This window comes from Mercenaria mercenaria, chromosome 1 (genome assembly GCF_021730395.1).
Source record: "Mercenaria mercenaria strain notata chromosome 1, MADL_Memer_1, whole genome shotgun sequence".
NCBI lineage: Eukaryota > Metazoa > Mollusca > Bivalvia > Venerida > Veneridae > Mercenaria > Mercenaria mercenaria.
Window position 1 is genome coordinate 90,174,277 of NC_069361.1, and position 19,480 is coordinate 90,193,756.

Genomic DNA, 19,480 nt, shown 5'->3' on the forward strand with positions numbered 1-19,480 from the left:
GACGGACAAAATGTGTACAAGAGGAGAAAATAAGATAACAAGGGATGTTCTCAAATTTGTCCTCTGTCTATGTAAAATTTCTCAAGAAACAATCTCTCCTTGTTTTGAAGAAATGCAGGATGACACTTTGTGTCATTTTTTGTGCACTATTTGTTGCCATAGCAACAACATTTGTTGCCCTAGGAACAAATTTAAATGAAATTGGCATTCTCTGCATTGCCATCTATCCATGTACCAAAGTATCATGAACATTTGCTGTAGTTTCAAAGTTATTGCAGTATCCCCCTCTGCATGGCTGACGTATTGACATGCATACAGGGGCAACCCATAAGCCCATCTGGCTAAAAACTGGTAAGGGGAAAAACCCCAATAAGTTTCAATATGCTGCTGTAGATGGAATTCAAGTGAAAAAAATATAAATTACATATATTAAAACAAAATATTCTTTAAAATTGAAAACTACACAATGATAATTTAAACTAAGTTTTAAAAAGGGTTTGATTTTTGCCGTTACCATGGAAACCCGAAAGAAACTAAACATCATTTGAATTGTTATTTTTGCATTTGATGCAAATTTAGGATTTTTTTATTTATACATTTATATTTTGTGCATTTGGGGTGAATGTAAATATAATGACCTTTCATTAGAATCTTCTAAGGTAAATATTGAGTTTTTGGGGGCCATTTTTGGTAAATGGCCGCCATACGGCCATCTTGGGCAGATATCAAATGGGTCCTTGAAAAAAATGTTTTTAAAAGCTTTAATAAATAGCTGTGCCAATTTTGGTGCTTTTCCCATTTTCTGAAGTATTTTGGCATTTTCTGTTACGAATTGATCGCACTATCATGAACATAAAGATATACGCTCCACCGAGATAAAAAATATTGTGAAAGAAATCTGGAAACTTCTTAAAACTATTTGACATTTTTCAACATAGATGCGTTGCGCGGGTAAAATAGGTATGATTTGGTTAAAACCATTGGAATTCATAACATTTAAAGAAAATGTGTTTGATTTACATGTAAGATCGAAATAAATATGTCACACGTTAAACCATAATTTACATTTTCACGCGTTGCTACTCGTGAAAACATTGCATGTGGTACTCATTCGGTGAAATGTATGAAACAAACAATTATTATTATTATTATTATACCAGATTTATATAGCGCCCTTTTCATGATAAACACGTTCAAAGGCGCTTTACATATAGCAACTGCTGCCACACAGGGCGCGAAATCATCCTCTACTTGTACAAACACAGAGCGAGCTGACCAGAGGGACAGAGTGAGATAAGGCCTCCAGAACAGACAGAGAGAACTTTTCAGATACGACGTGTCGGCTAACTTAGCCTTTGCTCTTTTCGAATAGACAGCTGGTTCCCTTTTAACGTGCCGGTGTATAGCACCGATACACGCGAAGCCGTCTTTCATGGGAAGAACCAGTACAGGCCTCTAGTTAGGTGGGAGACACTCAAGAGCATCTAAAAAATTTCCAGTGCCTTGACCGGGATTCGAACCCCGGACCTCTGGATTGGCAGTCAAGCGTGTTACCACTAGACCACCGCCCACCTTTATACAGACGTGATAGTCCGACTTTGGTACAACGTCGTAAAACCAACCAATATCCAAGACTAATTCCAGTCCAACCAGAAGTCAACCATAATTCAAAAAGTTAACGGCTACATTCAAACCATAATCTAACGGGTAAAATAATTTCTGTGACTTACATATTTAAATTTTACTTGGTCCTGCATATAATCAATATATGTACTTCCTCATACCTTTTTTCCTGCCCAGGCAACATAAATCAAATATAATTTAGGTTTATTTATTTTGTCGTGATTCTTCATCAACACTGCAAAAACTTGAACCTGAAATGTATAAAATTACAGATTTTCATCACTTTTTCCATTTCCCCGTAAATGAATTTTTAAAAAAAGACCGCCCGCTTAGCTCAATAGGGATAGCGCAGATCTACAGATCGCGGGGCCGCGAGTTCGATCACCGGGCAGGCCGTATGTTCTCCGTGACGATTTGATAAAAGACATAGTATCTGAAATCATTCGTCCTCCACCTCTGATTCATGTGGGGAAGATGGCAGTTACTTGCGGAGAACAGGTTTATGCTGGTACAGAATCCAGGAACACTGGTTAGGTTAACTGCCCACCGTTAATAACTGAAATACTGCTGAAAAACGGCTTTAACCTAAAACAAACAAACAAACATAGAAAAATGTTCTTTTTAAGTATTTACCTGGCTCAGGGTAAAACTATCACACTGATTCAAGAAACCCACTGTGCAAACGATTTTGAATGAAAAATTGGGGGAAAAGATAAGGAACCACTGCAAAAAAAAATGTGAAGGAATCGATTAAATAATGACGTTCGCTTAATATCGGTAGATTTTCAAATATCAGAAAGTCTTTTGCACCGAACAGTCCTGGTGAGTGAAAATGGAAAGCAGAAAAATATGATTTTTATGAAGTAGTCAAAGAGAAATTGTGGCAGGAATGACTAAATCTGTATTTTTAGATGATAATCTATGGTTCTTTTGGTGAAAAGTAAATGCAGTAATTTCTATCTCTTTGAATGAAATGCTTACAGTACTTGCTGGAATTCATTTACTGCTATTTTACTTGGTTTACAGCACAGAGTAATATGTATAATTAATAAACCGTTTAAATTTTACACTGACCACTTTATTTGTATGTGGGTTATTCATAGTTATCTTAGCCTCTCTCTTGTATGTTAATTCCTCTGTTTTATAGTATATTTATCTGTTTAATTCGTACTATATTGATACTTAATGTATACCCCTTATGTGTTACTGAATATTTCATCATGGAATTCTCATGCATTTGGCTATCGCAGGGTATATATAGAGAGCGACATCTTCCTACTCCGGTGCTGGTTCACAGACACTAGAAAGGTAGGTTTTACCTCTTGTCAGAATTCAGTCACTTCCTTTGTAAATTTTAAGTTAACACTTTAGTCTAGTTTTATGAGTTTGGCTAGGGTTCTATATATGACATATATGACTGCCCATGATGTCCAGTGACGTCTTGGTCGTGGCTATAGTTTGAGAGCTTTAGATCAACATCGAGTGCCTTTGTAGCTCAAGGATGGTTCCGATGTTTTCATTTAGTAGCCTAGTATAAACGACGAGCCTTTTGTTCTTAAAAAAATGTATAGGTTTTTTTATCATTTATTGACCTTCTGATGTTTTTTTAGAAACGGAGACGCAGACGCCTGTCATAAAATTGCAGAGAACAAGACAAAAACTCGGAAAAAAGACTATCTTAAAGTTTTTGGGGCTTTATCTGAATTTTTCCGTTCATTTTTCTATTCTTTTTGTGAGTGGATTTGGAAAAACATTGCACTGAACAATATCATTAAGCTAAAGCAATTGGCATGTATCATTATTAGACAGTCAAATTTCACCGAGATCGATTAATCCGTGAATTACCAACATAAAACCTGTTTCATGAATTCAATGAAATGGTAATCTAACAGTGATACCATTCTAATCGTTTTAGAATGGTTTATGCTCCAGCCTATTTACAGAAGTTTTATCATTGCGTTTACTAGATTGCAATCGACAAAAACCCATTTATTTCGACATACTATCAAAATCATTATTTTTGGTCCAGATATTTTCTCGTTATTTCATTATGTTCAAGTTAACTTTGTATGATGGCTGATCTTTGCCATCTCGTTTTGGCGTATTGATGTGTCAAATCAACACGCCAATACGACATAAATGGTATTTGTCGTTTTGGCGTGTTATTGCGTTTAAAGGGTGCCAACATGCCAATGTATGTTATTTATACATTTATAAATGTTTATCTCGTTTATTTTGTTTTGTGTAAACTTCTCATTCTTGTACTTATACAACATAATTCATACATTTGCACCGTTTTTACAAAAATTCTTGGAGAGTATATGGCATATTCCAAGATTGAAATTACTTTCCTGCTAAGCCACATTTAAAGACATTGACGCATGAAAAAAAATCAGTTGCAACTTCTTTCGAAATAAAATGTAACGATACACAAGTTTTTTCTTTTAAATCTACTGCTTCTCTTTGATTCACAAAGTTATAACATGCATTACTAAAACACGTCAACATAATACTAGTACTAGTTTACATACGAAGCTTATCCAAAGATGAAAAGGGACATAAGTTTGCAAAACTGTAAGTAGGAGTTGTAAAACCTGCTCTGAGAGATCATATGATGCTAAAGCCATATGTGGACATTTTTAAGCATTTGGTCAAGTACTTTCTGAGAAACCTATTTATATGCAAAATTTTCCTAAAATTTCTTTGTAAAAATGGGCATTCGACAAAATATAAGCTAGTGTTTTCTTTTTGCCATGCGTAGTCCTCTTGTAGTGTAAGACCTGCGTTGAGTCTGAAATTCAATGTTGCAGTATTTGAAAAACCTGCTTACGTGCAAAACTTTCATCAAAAAAGTTTTAGTTTCATAAGGGCATAGATTTTTCAATCTAGGGTAATGTATCTTGTCCCGTGAGGTCACCTTGTCATGCCAGAGACATTTGGTAAATTTAAAGACATTCAGTATAGCTGCTTACATAACAAAACTTTTCGACGCGGTTGCCGATGCATGTACTATTTAAAAAATCAAACAGTGAAGCAAAACAAATAAAAGGCGTTATCAAGGGATTGTCATTGGAACTGTCTTCATTAATGCATAATCTGTTATAACATTCCTTCATTGTGTCGTAAACACTGAAATATCAATGTGTAATGTTTGGTGAAAAGGGAATTTAATAATATTTGAATATTTGACGTTTAATACTGATTTGATCTTTAGAGGCATTAAAGTCGACCACATACTTCCGTTAACCTCTTTGTACTTTCATTAATGGGAGTAGCAGTCAGTCTGGTAAAGAACTGATACAAGAAAGTTATTTGTATTTATCGTTATGCCTAAAAACCGCCTCGATAGCTTAGTGGTAGAGCGTCCGCTTTGAGTGCGAGAGGTCGTGGGTTCGATCCCTGGCCGCGTCATACCAAATAAAATCCGTAAAAAAATCCTTTGGAAGCATAAAATGCAACCAAGCAGAAAAATAGCAGACTCGGTTTGACTGAGTCAGTTTATAGAGGTAATGAAACGTGCAGCACCTCTAACGCCCCGCTAGCACAAGATTAAGCGGAACTATATTGTAATCTATTGAATGGACTCCATGATCCCAAAGATGTGAAAAAAAGATACCAGTAGCTCCCTCAGCATTTATCATCTATCACAATAGCAATCTGTATTTGTCAGCAGTAAAATGTCTCCCTGTAATTTGACTCATTGCTGTTACATTTTCTAATCCTTGACCCAAAGCCGCTTCAGTGATGATTATCATTGAGTAGAAAAGCTCCTACACTGTGGTTTAAATATGTTTTTATGGTGTATAATGTACCGGTAATACCTGACGAACGTAAATAAGTTATATAATCAAACAGTCAACAAAAATCCAAACCGTTTAATATAGATCCGAACAAAAAAAAAAAAAAGCAGCTTTGCCCGATCACAAAAGTAATATTATAACAAGCTGTGATTTGTTTTCAAGGTTGTTGGCCTTAACATGAGCTGTTTCATGATAACAAGTTTCTATCTATTATAATGTTGACTTTAAAGCAAACGCACATGCATAAACTATATAATCTGTCGTCTATCAATTTTACAATAATTCAATTTATCAGCTTTTAGAAGAGTAACTGAAGTTCACGTGTAACAGGCTGTTTCTTAAACAATGTTGTCACAAAACTATATTATCACAACTAGACAAACCTATTATGGATAACAATTTCTATACATCTTTAGAACAATACAGCTTGAATACCGAACTACTTAGACGTTGTATTGGCAACTTTTCAGCGTTTTGTGGTGGAGGAAGAGCCCTGGTGTCCCTACGGGCATTATTTCATCACGTGCTGGCACCTTGGTAGAACCACCTAATTTCAGTAAGCCAGTGGCATGACTTCCTCAAATATAGATTTCTACGCCTAAAGTGAAGCTCGAATCCACATCGGTTAGGGGCAAGTGATTTGAAGTCAGCGAACTTAACCACTCGGCCACGTAACCATAAACAATGACACACAAAGTCTAAACAGACACGACTCGTATTAAAGTTACAAAAAAAAATAGTATATCATTTTGACACAACATAAAATGTCACATATTTCAATAGTTTGTTTTTACATCTCTTTTAATCCAGAAATTTCATTTGACAGAATATGTACTGAATACATTTACAATTTAGTAGCGAATGCCGACATCATTCCACCGTCAACGATATGTGTAGTCCCCGAAACCATTGATGAGAAATCGCTAAGAAGATACAAGATTGGGTACACAATTTCATTCACTTCCGGTATGCGTGCCATCGGTGTCTTTTCGATAAAGAGTTTATCTACCGGTGACACATCTTTTACGAAATTCTGCACTGGTTCTGTATCAACAAGTGTGGGGTTGACGCTGTTCACTCTAATTTGATGTGGTCCTAACTCCAGCGCGAATTGTTTAGTGATCATATCGAGTGCTGCCTTGTTTGTGTTATATCCTATGTTTTGCGGAAAACTTTGTAGCGATAACACACTGGAAACATTCACAATTGAGCCCGATCTTTTAGCATCTACCATTTTCTTTCCGATGATCTGAATTGTATTGATTGATGCTAAGAATCCAGTTTCGAAATACTTATCTAAGGACGCCTTCGAAACATCTAAAGCAGGACCAGAAAGTCCTTCCGTTACACCCGCATTATTAATAAGTCCATCGAGAACTTCGATCCCATCAAGTTTGTTTCTCAATTCACCCCAGTTCCTTACATCAGCTTGGATTGTGTGTATATTTGAATTTTCCGCTGCCAAGGTGTCAAGCGTTTCTTGCGTGCGACTAAGTGCATAAACTTTGCATCCGTGTTCACTTAAAGTCTTAGAGAGAACTCGCCCTATTCCACGACCTGCTCCTGTGACTAGGAATTTCTTTCCAGCCAAATTAAAAGACATATTGATGTTTGCAACGATCACTTTAAATCCAAACACTGCGAATATGAAATCAAATCTAACAATATCAAACACACATAGACCTACATACCCCATAAGGTTATCGCATGGCTGCTTCGTTGACGTATAGTTCAGTCGATTATTATTAGTTGTTATCTGACCATTGACCTTGTATGAATCTATGACATCTTCATGTTTATAAAGTCTTCATTCTCTCGTAATTTGTTGCTCTGCTTCATGTTTATTAGTTCTGTAACTATTTTCAAACTAACCAATGCTAACATTGTCAGCTTTTAGCTTTTTAGCCTTTGACTTTGTGGCACTGTCTGTGGCATGTAAACGTGCTTTGTTTGTTTGTTTGTCTGTTTTGGGTTTAACGCCGTTTTTCAACAGAATTTCAGTTACTAGTTTGTTGCGGCGGGCAGTTAACCTAACCAGTGTTCCTGGATTCTGTTCCAGTACAAACCTGTTCTCCGCAAGTAACTGCCAACTTCCCCACATGAATCAGAGGTTGAGGACGACTGATTTCAGACATAATATCGTTTATCAAATCGTCACGGAGAACATACGCCTCGCCCAGGGCTCGAACTCACGACCCCAAGATCCGTAGATCTGCGCTGTCCCTATTGAGCTAAGCGGGCGGGCTCTAAACGTGCTTTGTTTTTATTTTTAGCTCATCTGATTTTTTGAAAAAAAATGATGAGTTATTGTCATCACTTGAGCGGTTGTCGGCGTCGGCGTCGGCGTCGGCGTCGGCGTTGCCTGGTTAAGTTTTATGTTTAGGTCAGCTTTTCTCCTAAACTATCAAAGCTATTGCTTTGAAACTTGGAAGACTTGTTCACCATCATAAGCTGACCCTGTATAGCAAGAAACATAACTCCATCTTGCTTTTTGCAAGATTTATGGCCCCTTTTGTACTTAGAAAATATCAGATTTCTTGGTTAAGTTTTATGTTTAGGTCAACTTTTCTCCTAAACTGTCAACTTTTCTCCTAAACTATCAAAGCTATTGCTTTGAAACTTGGAATACTTGTTCACCATCATAAGCAGACCCTGTACATCAAGAAACATAACTCCATCTTGCTTTTTGCAAGAATTATTGCCCCTTTTGGACTTAGAAAATCAGTTTTCTTGGTTAAGTTTTATGTTTAGGTCAGCTTTTATCCTAAACTATCAAAGCTATTGCTTTAAAACTTGCAACACTTGTTCACCATCATAAGCTGACCCTGTACAGCAAGAAACATAACTCCATCCTGCTTTTTGCAAGATTTATGGCCCCTTTTGGACTTAGAAAATATCAGTTTTCTTGGTTAAGTTTTATGTTTAGGTCAACTTTTTCTCTTAAACTATCAAAGCTATTGCTTTGAAACTTGCAACACTTGTTCACCATCATAAGCTGACCCTGTACAGCAAGCAACATAACTCCATCCTGCTTTTTGCAATAATTATTGCCCCTTTTGGACTTAGAAAATCATTTTCTTGGTTGAGTATTATGTTTAAGGCAATTTTTCTCATAAACTATCAAAGCTATTGCTTTAAAACTTGCAACAGTTTTTCACAATCATAAGTGGACACTGTACATCAAGAAACATAACTCTATCCTGCTTTTTGCAAGAATGATGGCCCTTTTTAGACTTAGAAAATCATGGGTAGGACAATATTTCTATTATACAAAAAAAATCAGATGAGCGTCAGCACCCGCATGGCGGTGCTCTTGTTTTATGATTTATTTTTGTGGGGGTGGAGGGTGGGGGTGGGGCTGTTAACGCCGTTTTTCAACAGTGTTTCAGTCATGTAACGGCGAGCAGTTAACCTAACCAGTGTTCCTGGATTCTCTACCAGTACAAACCTGTTCTCCGCAAGTAACTGCCAACTTCCCCACATGAATTATCAGTGGTGGAGGAAGAATGATTTCAGACACAATGTCTTTTATCAAATCGTCACGGAGAACATACGCCCCGACCGAGGATCGAACTCGCGACCCCGCGATCCGTACACCAACGCTCTCCCTACTGAGCTTAGCGGGTGGGCTCAAACGTGCTTTGTATCATAATTTCACGGTGAATGGTACTTGCACAATATGCAATGTAAGTCATTTATTGGTTTCCCTTTAGTGCATATGACCTCAGGGCTCAGGTTATAAAACTTGGTGTATATAAAGGACTTCGTTCCAGTGAAGATTTATTGAATCCGATCTCCTAGTGTATGAGGAAATGTCATTGGATGCAATTATTGATGGAAGATTGATGAATGGATGGATGGCTGGATGGATGGATAGACGACAATGGACAAAGGGTGTCAGTAGTTTAGAAATATTAAAATCTCATAAATAGAAGTGAAGGTGTTTAGGTTTTACGGTGTCAGAAGAAACGATACAAAGTACAAGTATTTTTATAGTTAAGGGTGTTACTACTTTTCAACATGAGGTTCCGGGTATGAGACATGAAATAACTACCTATATTATTTACAGGGGCACTAGTATAGTATTGCTTCGTAATATAACAGTAAATTTGCATGTCATTCACCAGCAAAATAACTACACCTTGATATCTTGAACAGCCCAAGCACTCAATCGCTTGTTCTTTAATAGGTTCGACTGAGGACTTTTTATTTCAAATATATTTAGATCTAAAATATTCTATCAAAACCTAAAGAAAAATATGACTTTTCTGGAAACCTCGTGTAGTCGATAACTGCCAGCTGCCGACGACTCCATAGTTCTGATCGTACACTAAATCTTCGTTAAGGAGGTAGATTACCTTCATATTTGTATGTGCGCATGTCCAACCGGAAGCTAACGTGACGATTTACGACGACGTTTACGACAAACTAAATGTGTTTGTATATTCATTCTTCTGAAAACAAATCTGTCTTCGATCTGATGCTTTATGGTTTAGTAATGCAGAAATAATGAATAAATTGCCGCAGAAACGCTTCAAAACAATGTTGTCTTAAAATGACGTCATTGACGTCATGACGTTACGTGTCAGTTACCACGCAAAATTAATAGCTTTTATCTTGAAAGTACGTAATTCTGTGCATTTTCTTTATTTTAACTATTTTCAAATAACCATTATTTGCTGAAATATTTTTTATGAGTCTTTTGCTCCGAATAATAATCAATATTTTGTTTCTTTTATGTAGTTATATTGAAATGTTATGCGGAATGTAAGAAAATGGATAATGGTAACCAATGTTATTTGGAATATAGTTGGGTGAAAGGTTACTTGTTACGGCCATTTTCAAATAAAAAATCTCGCAGTTTGATTTGTAATACCTATTTTTCAGGTTCCGTTGATAATTTGTTACTTATATACTAAAAGTAAGATCTAAAATTGTTCAGATTTCAGTAGAAAATTGTGGTTTCTTGAATTGAATTGATGTTACCATGGAAACGAAGCCTGTGACCTATGTATCTAAATGTAAAATTCAAAAGCGTTGACACTGGTCTATTTAAGAAACACAGCTTCGGCTTTTTATTTTCATTTCAACAATATTTATGAGAATAATAGCAGCATGCTTAACGATTTTTCCATGAAAAATGCCAGACGAGGGTTACTGCTGTAAGTATTCTAAGCTGTGAAATTTGAATAAATGCAAATAACACGAAAATATTACTTACGTTAGATAATATATGTTTTAAAGCTAAATCAGCTAGAAAGATAATCTTATTCAATATTTTTTATATGAAATTACGACAAAAAGCAAGATATAAGCTATTTTAAACATCTCTGTTGCCATGGTTACTTTAAACTTTAAGAAAAATAGGGTACCATGTAAAGTGCTTGGTATTTTGCTAATAATATTACCCAAATATTCCATGTTGGTCATTAACAGAACGGCACTGAAGCCGTCGAAAACCCCTATTTTTATACATAGTTGTTTAAAAATGAGAGACAATGCGTTACCATGGAAACACGAGCCCCGCGACATATACATTTTAAGTTTGTATTAGAAAGCTAACGTGCATACTAGTAAAATTACCAATTATGCAGACTTCTACGGATATCAATGAAACTAAAATACACTGAAAAGTGTTAAATATCCGTATTTTCCTTCTTCTTTCAATATGAAATACCTTTGGAGGGTCATGTTCTTCAAACCTGGATAAAAATTGAACTTGAAGGGACAGAGACAAACGAAATTGAAATTGTAGCAGTTAAAACTTCATATTACACGAAATACAAAATAATGCTGCGTTTCAACTAATTTGAATTTACCCTTGTAACAAGGTAACCTACCTCCTTAAAGGATGAAGCTGCAGATGTCCACTGTCGTGGAAATGTCCCCATTTTCTTGAATTGTCCACATGTAAACATGTTTCCGGTACAATTGCCAACAAAAGCATGAACACATTAGCTGGTTTATATAAAATAAAACAAACATTCAATGGCTGCAGCATATGACTCATTTTAAATGTCTGTGACTTACTTTTTTTTGAAGAATATTGATAGTGCTGAACAAAAGCCAAAAGAAAAGTGGATGACATGCTTGATGCCAGAAAAACGTTTTCAGTTAAACACATATGCACGCTGTAAAAGTCAGTGGCGATGTATGACCAAAGTATGTAATGCTATTAGTTCATTATGAAAATGGAATTTAAATGTCAAGTATAGATCTATCATGTGATGTCATAAAAAGTGCAAAGAAAATAAGGAAAATAGCTCTACAGAGCAAACAAAAGAACTAACTGAATCCGCTATTACGCGATCACCATTGTTTTCGCGCCATTTCTTTTTTAGTGTCTGTATACTCAAACATGTTAGCACGGAAACATCCAGTTTCGACATTGTTTTGTAGCCAGTTATTTCGCCACTGTGATTCGTGCTCAGTCATTTTCGGGGAAAAAGTTTAGGGTCGGCGGTGAAAAGTGTCCGCTGGGTCATCGTGGACATATTTGGTCATCGTGGCCTTATTAGTACACGGTACACGTTATATACCGTCGTTTTTTTTATTTTTCCTTCAGAAAACATAAGTTTTTTTTCCCTAATAGGGTAAAAACAAAACAGAGTTTCTTTTACTTTTATTAATTGTAGGGGAATACTTGGAAATTTCCCTTCTTTACCCCCCCCACCCCACCCCCCCCCCTTTTCATCCCGTTCCCCCAATCTTTAAATTAACAAGTCCCCCCAAGTTTTCGAGTTTGTTTTTTCCTTTTTCATCCCACTTGGTTGGTAATTTGAATGTTTCGCCCCCAAGTGTCGAGCTTTTCTTTCGTGCGACTGTTACAAAACTTTGAAATCCTTTTCATTTAAAATTTTTTGACGAAAAAAATTAAATCTCACCGGAAAAATTTAAAAAAGATATATTGATGTTTGCAACCATCACTTCAAATACTCACAGGAAATCAAATCTAACATTATCTGAAATGCCCCCGACCTATTTTTTTCGCATTAGTTATCAAACAATAGTGTTTACATTTTTAATTTTCGTTGTTATCTGACACGGGCCCTTTGAAAGAACTCGTAGCATTTTCTATTTAAAAAAGGGCAATAGCACCCTTGGTTTTTAAATCTTTTTTTCCGAATGAAAAAAATTTGGTTGAAAATTTTTTAAATTTGGGTAGGGGGAAAAAAACCGGGTTGAAAAAAAGCAAATTTAAATTTTAAGGGGGCCACGACGTTTCCTTCCGGGAAAAAACGTTTTGGATCATTGAAAATATATCATAAAAAAAAACAACGAAAAAAGTAAGATAAAACCCTTTTAATTTTTAAAAAACGTAAAAAAATTTAAAAATTAAAATTCTTAAAATTTGATTTTTTAAATCCTTGACATAACCAAAAATTTTTACAAATGAAACTTTTTTATGAATTTGTTAATACCAATAACAGAAGATTTTATAATATTTAAAAAATTTATCCGAAGAGAATACAACCCCTTCCCCCTTGGGACCAGTACCTAAAAGCAGAGATATGTTTTAATTTACTTCCCTTACAATTCCCAAAAACAAAGAAGAGATAGACATTTAATTTTATAAACCGAGAGAAAAAACATTAAATTAAGTCTAAAAATTTGATTTCTAAACCCTTTGAAATCCCCAAAAAATGATTTTAAAAAATATAAAATTTTTATGATATTTTTTGTTAATATAAAAAAAACAGAAGTTTTAATTTTTTAATTTTTAAAAAGGTTGTTATTCCCCAGAGAACTCTTGCCTTAGACAAGTACTTATAAAAAGCAAAGATACCTTTTAAATTTTACTTCCCTTGAAATTTTTCACAAAAAAAAAATAACTTTAAAAAACTGATAATAAAATGAAAACCATTTAGAATTTATAAGTATAGTGCAAATAATACATTTTTTTTCCCTGAAACAAAATTTCAAAAAAAGAACCCTTTTTTTAATCCCAAAAACGGTAATTTTTAAGAAAAAGGGGGAAAATTAAAATGTTTTCTGTTTTTTTATGTCGTTAAAAAAACGGTCCCAAATCGATTTTAGGGACCCCCTTAATTTTTCCCCCTTTTCCCTATCAATACTTTCCCTTGTTTTTTTATTTTTAAATATTTATATTTATTTTTATTAAAATTTTTAATTTTTTGGCTGCGAATATTTTTTCCCTGGAGCCAATTTTACAACGATTTTGAGCCCAAACAACGAGTTAGGACCCCTTTAAAAAGGGGTTTACAAATGTAAAAAATTTTAAAATTTCGTTTGTGCTTTTAAATTTCAGTAAATAAAAAAAATTTTTTGTGTAAATGGGCAAAGTAAAAAATTTGCTTGCTTCCGTTAAAGCACTCTAATCCCTTTTTCCCAGCAGAACCAACATTTGCAAAAATATCCCAATTTAAAAAATCCCCAGTTGTGTGTTCAAAACGGCTAAAAAAACGTTTTTAAGTTTTTCTTTCCCACTAGAGGCAGTTCAATGAAAAAACACTTTGGGGAAACCAAAATTTAAAATAAAATAAGGGAACTAGCCCTGAACGAACCCAAAAAGCAGAACTGAAGATACTAGAATTTTGAAAACTGTTTGGAATTTTTAGCATAGGGGGAAAAATATGACGGGTTACGATATGACAAAGAGGACAAACAACAAAACGAAAAAAATAGAGGAACAAAAATGGTTTAAGGGCAAAAACCGGGCCCAAAAGGGGTACTTTTAAACTTCCCCGTTTTAAAGTTAACCCGGTCCGACTGAAAGACTAAATAGGCAAATTTTTATTGGGGTAGAATAAGGAAATGGTGACAATCAACAAGTACATTCGTTTTGGGCTTTAAAAAACTTTTTTTATTTATTTTATTGGGGTATGAGGTATGGAGGGAAGGGTTGGGGGTAGTAAGGAAGGTGTAACCCCCCTTTTTGAAAGGGAGCGGGACAACCCCCGCCGGAAAAGTTTGATATTTTTAAAAAAACGCTTAAATTCTGATTTGGGAAAAAAAAATCTTTATTTGTGGGTTTTTACGTTTAAAAATCCTACACTTTTTTAGCTTACAATTTAAAAGCTAAGCTTTTAAAGGGACCAAGAATAATTTTTAAAACACTTTAAAAAAACCAAATGCAGAAATCTAGAAGTTTTAAAAATAAAAAATTTTTCGAAAAGGGCACATTAAACCCCAACTGGAGGGCCAAAACATATGACCCCAAATCTGGGGAAATTTTGGGGGTGAGGGGGCCCCCCTTTGACCGGCATCATTCGTTTTAATTTTCAAAAAAATAAAAAAAACAAAACCCAAAAAAAATTTTCAAAAAAAAGCACTTTTTCCTTTAAAAAATTTCAATATCCTTATCTCTGACCTTTTTTGAATGAGGCTAGAGGGATAAAAGGGTTTTTGAGGTTGGGGGCGCCCCCATAAAACCCGGGTTTAAAACTCCCAGTGGTGTTTTTGGGCCCCTGAAACCCTTCCAAGGGGGTGCCCCACGTGTTCCTTTGGGTTTTTTCGTTTTTGTCCCCGTGTTGGCTTTGTGTGGTGGGCCGTGTAAAGGTGTGTGTGTTTGTGGGGTGCACCCTCTGCGTGGGTGTAGGTTACCCTTTGTGGGGGTGCGAAATTTTTGGGACGTGGCGTTCCCTGTTTGAATATTTGTCTTTTTTTTTATGTGAAAAATAACAAAAAAATAAATAAAACAATAAATTTCAAATTAAAATTTATCCCAACAGACTTTGTTTTGTCTAAACTGCCCGAAATTTTCCCCCCCGCTCATACGCCCATGGTAAACTTTTTTTTTCCCCGTTAAATAGCCAATATATATATAAATACAGCTAGGGGTTTTCAGTTTAATAGGGGTGCAAATTTTTAAAAGTTGCTTTTTCCCTTTGTTTTTTTAAATTTTTTTCAAAAAACCCAAAGGGCAAATATCAAACAGGGAAATTTCCACGGGACCAAAAAAGCAGCCTCCTCAAAACGAAACCCCCAACCCCGAGACGCGTGGGCCCCCACACACCAAAACACAACACACAACACCCAGAGCCAACACATTAGGAAAAAAACGAAAAAACAAAGGAAAACACACACACACACACACACACACAACCCCACACAAAGTCAACACCATCAGGACAAAACGAAAAAAACAAAAAAGAAAAACAGTTGGGGGACCCCCCATGGGGAAAGGGCAGTGGGAAAAACACCACTGGGGACTTAAACCTTTTAATGGGGCGCCAAACCCCAAACCCCACTCTTTCCACCACCATGTTCCAAAACACGGGACAGTGAAAAAAAGAGTAAGCCCCTCCCGGGGGAATCTCTTACACAAAGTAAAGGAAACAAAAAGGGGATGGGATGTAAAACACAAAAATGCTCGAGTATAAATAAATAAAAAAGCCCCCCCTTTAAAAACCCCAAAAAAGTATGTACTCCCCTGCCTTTTCAAAGACAAGCAACAAGAGAAACACCCTTAAGGGCCCCACAAACAGGGCCCGAAGACAAATACCAAAACAGTTCAGTCCCCGGTAGGGTTTATAAACTCTTTTCATATAGTCTTCCCCCTCTTTCCCCAGAAAACAATCAAAGAAAGGGGAAACCAATGGTCCAACTGTAAACGGGTTTTAACCCCTAAAAATGCGGTATGTCTCAAAACAATTGGGGTTTTAAAAACCCCTTTTTTTTAAAACTTTTTTTTTAATTTTTAAAACCCAAAAACATTTTGGGAAAATTTTCCATCCCAAAATCTTACAATTTTAAACCCATCCCCAAAAAAAAACGGGTTTTTAAAAAACCCTTTTCGCAGAAGGTCTTTAAAAAACAATTTAATTTTAAAACAAAAACGAATTACGAAAAGTAAATTTTTAAAAGCAAAATATTTAAAGGGAATTTTTATAACGGTAGCCTTGGGTTTAAGAAGTTTACCTTTTAAAATTTTTTATTACGTTCCCTTGAATAAAACCCTATTTTTTTTTTGATTTTTAATTAAACAAAAGAATTTTTTGAACCCGGGTTTTTTGAAATCGAATTTTTGAAGTGACTCTTATCTATTCCTAGCTCTTACGACCATAAATTTAAACATTTTTTTTTTTTCCCCAAAAAAATTTTTAAAAAAATTTTTTGAATTTGCCGCTACCAACCAAAAATAGCTTACAAAATTTGGGGGGAAAAAAATCTGTTTACTTAAAAATTTTTTTTTCCCTTTTTTTTTTCAGCCCTAAAATTAAAAAAATCTTGGAAGAGAATATTGAATGTTAGTCATTTCTTCTATGCGAATTTTTTCATAATGCAAAACCGCCCACACCTTTTTATCATTTAACAGGGGAACATCCCCTACTAATAACCGTTCATAAAAACGGAAAAATCCAAAAAATTACCCAAATAACATAACATAACCCTAAATTTTTTTCAACTTCACCCTGAAAAGCTCAACAACACAACAAAAAACATATAAACATAAATTTTGGCATGCGTAAGATACATGATATAATCAATGTAATATTAGTGATTAAAAACAATCCACACAAATTGCCGTTCAAAATTCTAACCCTTCACCCCTAAAATTTCCTTTAATTAACCTTTTAAAAAGCCAAACTAAACACCGTTCATTTTGTTTGAAGTGCAAACAATAAACATCATTCATACGGGCAAACCCACACCAAAACCCCCGTTTAAAAGCGAACTTCCCACACAATTTACCATTCATAAGGGGGAACAAATCCACATTAAATTTACCGTTCATAATGCGAACACCAATTTCCCAAAAAAACACTGTTTAAATATTGACCCGTCCACATTAAACACCGTCGTAATAAAAAAAGCCCTTTTCTTCCCCCTAATGAAATGAAAAGCCTACACTAATCCCCCGTTCAAAAAAAGAACAGCTCACACTCATTACCGTTTATAATGCGAATAGCCAATACTTATCACCGTTCATAATGCGAACAGTCCTCATTAATTACGGTTAATAATAGAAAACAGAAAAACAAGGACAGAAGTTAAACAGAAATATATAATTGAAATATATTCATTATTTCGTTATTATGTGTCACCTCTCCTCCAGTTTTTACTTCTTCCATTTTGTCTGTGTTTTTGTTGATGCAACAACATATATCGTTATACCTTTATATATTTTTTGTATCTTTTTCAGCGATTAACAAACCGTTTCTCATCAGCTGTATCACTAACATAATATATCTTCAAGCTCATACTTTTCCATGTCACTTCTGTCATATATTAGTTGTTATTTTTCAGTGTCAATCATTACGATCTTTCATTCAATCAAAATATCCCACTGCATTAATTTACAGTTTAGTAGTAAAAGATGACATCAGTCCTCCGTCAATGATATTTGTTGTCCCTGAAACCATCGATGAGAAATCGCTAAGAAGATATATGATCGGGTACACAATTTCACTCACTTCCGGTATGCGTGCCATTGGTATCTTTTCTATAATGATTTTATCTACAGGTGACACATTTGTTATAAAATTCTGTACTTGCTCAGTAAGAACAAGTGTGGGGTTAACGGAGTTCACTCTAATTTGATGTGGTCCTAACTCTAGTGCAAACTGTTTGGTGATCATATCAAGTGCTGCCTTGTTTACAGTGTATCCTAAATTTTGTGGAAAACTCTGTAGCGAGAACACGCTAGAAACATTCACGATAGAGCCCGGTCGTTTGGCGTCCACCATTTTATTTCCGATGACCTGTATTGTGTTAATTGAGGCTAAGAATCCAGTCTCGAAATTCCTGTCTAAAAATGCTTTTGAAACGTCCAACGAAGGGCCAGACAGTTCATCTGTTACCCCAGCATTATTAACAAGTCCATCCAGAACTTCGATCCCATCAAGTTTGTTTCTCAATTCATCCCAGTTCCTTACATCAGCTTGGATTGTGTGTATATTTGAATTTCCCGCTGCCAAAGTATCAAGGGTTTCTTGCGTGCGACTTAGTGCATAAACTTTGCATCCTTGTTCACTTAAAGTCTTCGAAAGAACTCGACCTATTCCACGACCTGCTCCTGTAACTAGAAATTTCTTTCCAGCCAAATTAAAAGACATAGTATTTTATCACGGAATTTAAAAAAAAAAGAAACAGCAAAAATGTTGTTACACAACCTACTGATGAGTACGTATTACATACAGTTGACATGAAATACCTTAATTATACTCCACTTATGTAGTTCAACTACCTGTATAAAATTGCAGCTCTGTTATCTATCTACATTACTGATTAACAATGGTTTTATGTGCATAACATAAGTTGTTAAACTTAATCATAACAGAATATGTTACCATGAAAGTATTTTACAATTACCTGATAAATAATAGTTTTTGGTTTTATGATAGAAAACAAACCAAACAGGTTTGTGAAAATAAAAGCTGATTTAAATTCTTGACTTATCCTATCATAGAGATTAAGAAGTAAAAAACTTTTAGAAGGAAAGTGTTGCTTTTTTCACACTGAAGTACATTTTGAGGAAGAGTTTTTCCGATTAGTATTTGTAAAATGTTGATATTCGTTTATACTTTGAGACATATCAGTATCTCTAACAATCTGTAAAAGCCCTTAAATTTTTCATTTTTAACAAATTCTGTTAACGTGTTTTCTCCTGAAAATATGGGTATGCTTACATGCAAACAGTGTAGCAAGGTGACACATATTAAGTGCTATATCAAAAACATTATAAATCTAGAATACAATCTCAATTAAATTTTGTACAGGTTTTTAAAACCAAGCTAGCAATATAAAAATCACTCATTAAACTTCCTTCTTTCTTTTTCATAGAAATAAATAGAAAAGCACGCTTTCATGAACAGTACAACATAAAAGCTTTAGGCCTAATAGTTATCATTTCTGAGGGCCCAATGTGACAAAGGAAATGTTTTATTTAGTAGCGGGTGACGAAAATTGGTTCTTTGCAATGAACAGCTTAGAAAATAAGTAATAAACTATGTGTAGCTAAAGAGGATCATCAGTGTAAAAAGACTATTTATGTCTATCTACCGCGATCCAATGGTTCCGTTCATTGTTCACTTTGCCTCGTTTGTCTATAAGTTTTACTTCATTTATATTGTGTAGATATACATTCATACATA

General features: G+C 35.0%; 2 protein-coding genes across 2 annotated transcripts; both read right to left on the reverse strand.

Annotated features, from left to right (window-relative positions):
* Positions 1-6,267: 6,267 nt before the first annotated feature.
* On the reverse strand, positions 6,268-11,433 carry LOC128548449 (L-xylulose reductase-like). Its single transcript, XM_053523306.1, has 2 exons — positions 11,264-11,433; positions 6,268-7,081 (listed from the first exon to the last, which is right to left on the reverse strand). The coding sequence occupies exons 1-2, from the start codon at positions 11,431-11,433 to the stop codon at positions 6,268-6,270; spliced, it is 984 nt and encodes a 327-aa protein (XP_053379281.1).
* Positions 11,434-17,683: 6,250 nt separating this feature from the next.
* On the reverse strand, positions 17,684-18,442 carry LOC128548471 (L-xylulose reductase-like). The gene has a single exon (XM_053523363.1). It carries the CDS (start codon positions 18,440-18,442, stop codon positions 17,684-17,686), a length of 759 nt encoding a protein of 252 aa, XP_053379338.1.
* Between the last annotated feature and the right edge of the window lie 1,038 nt (positions 18,443-19,480).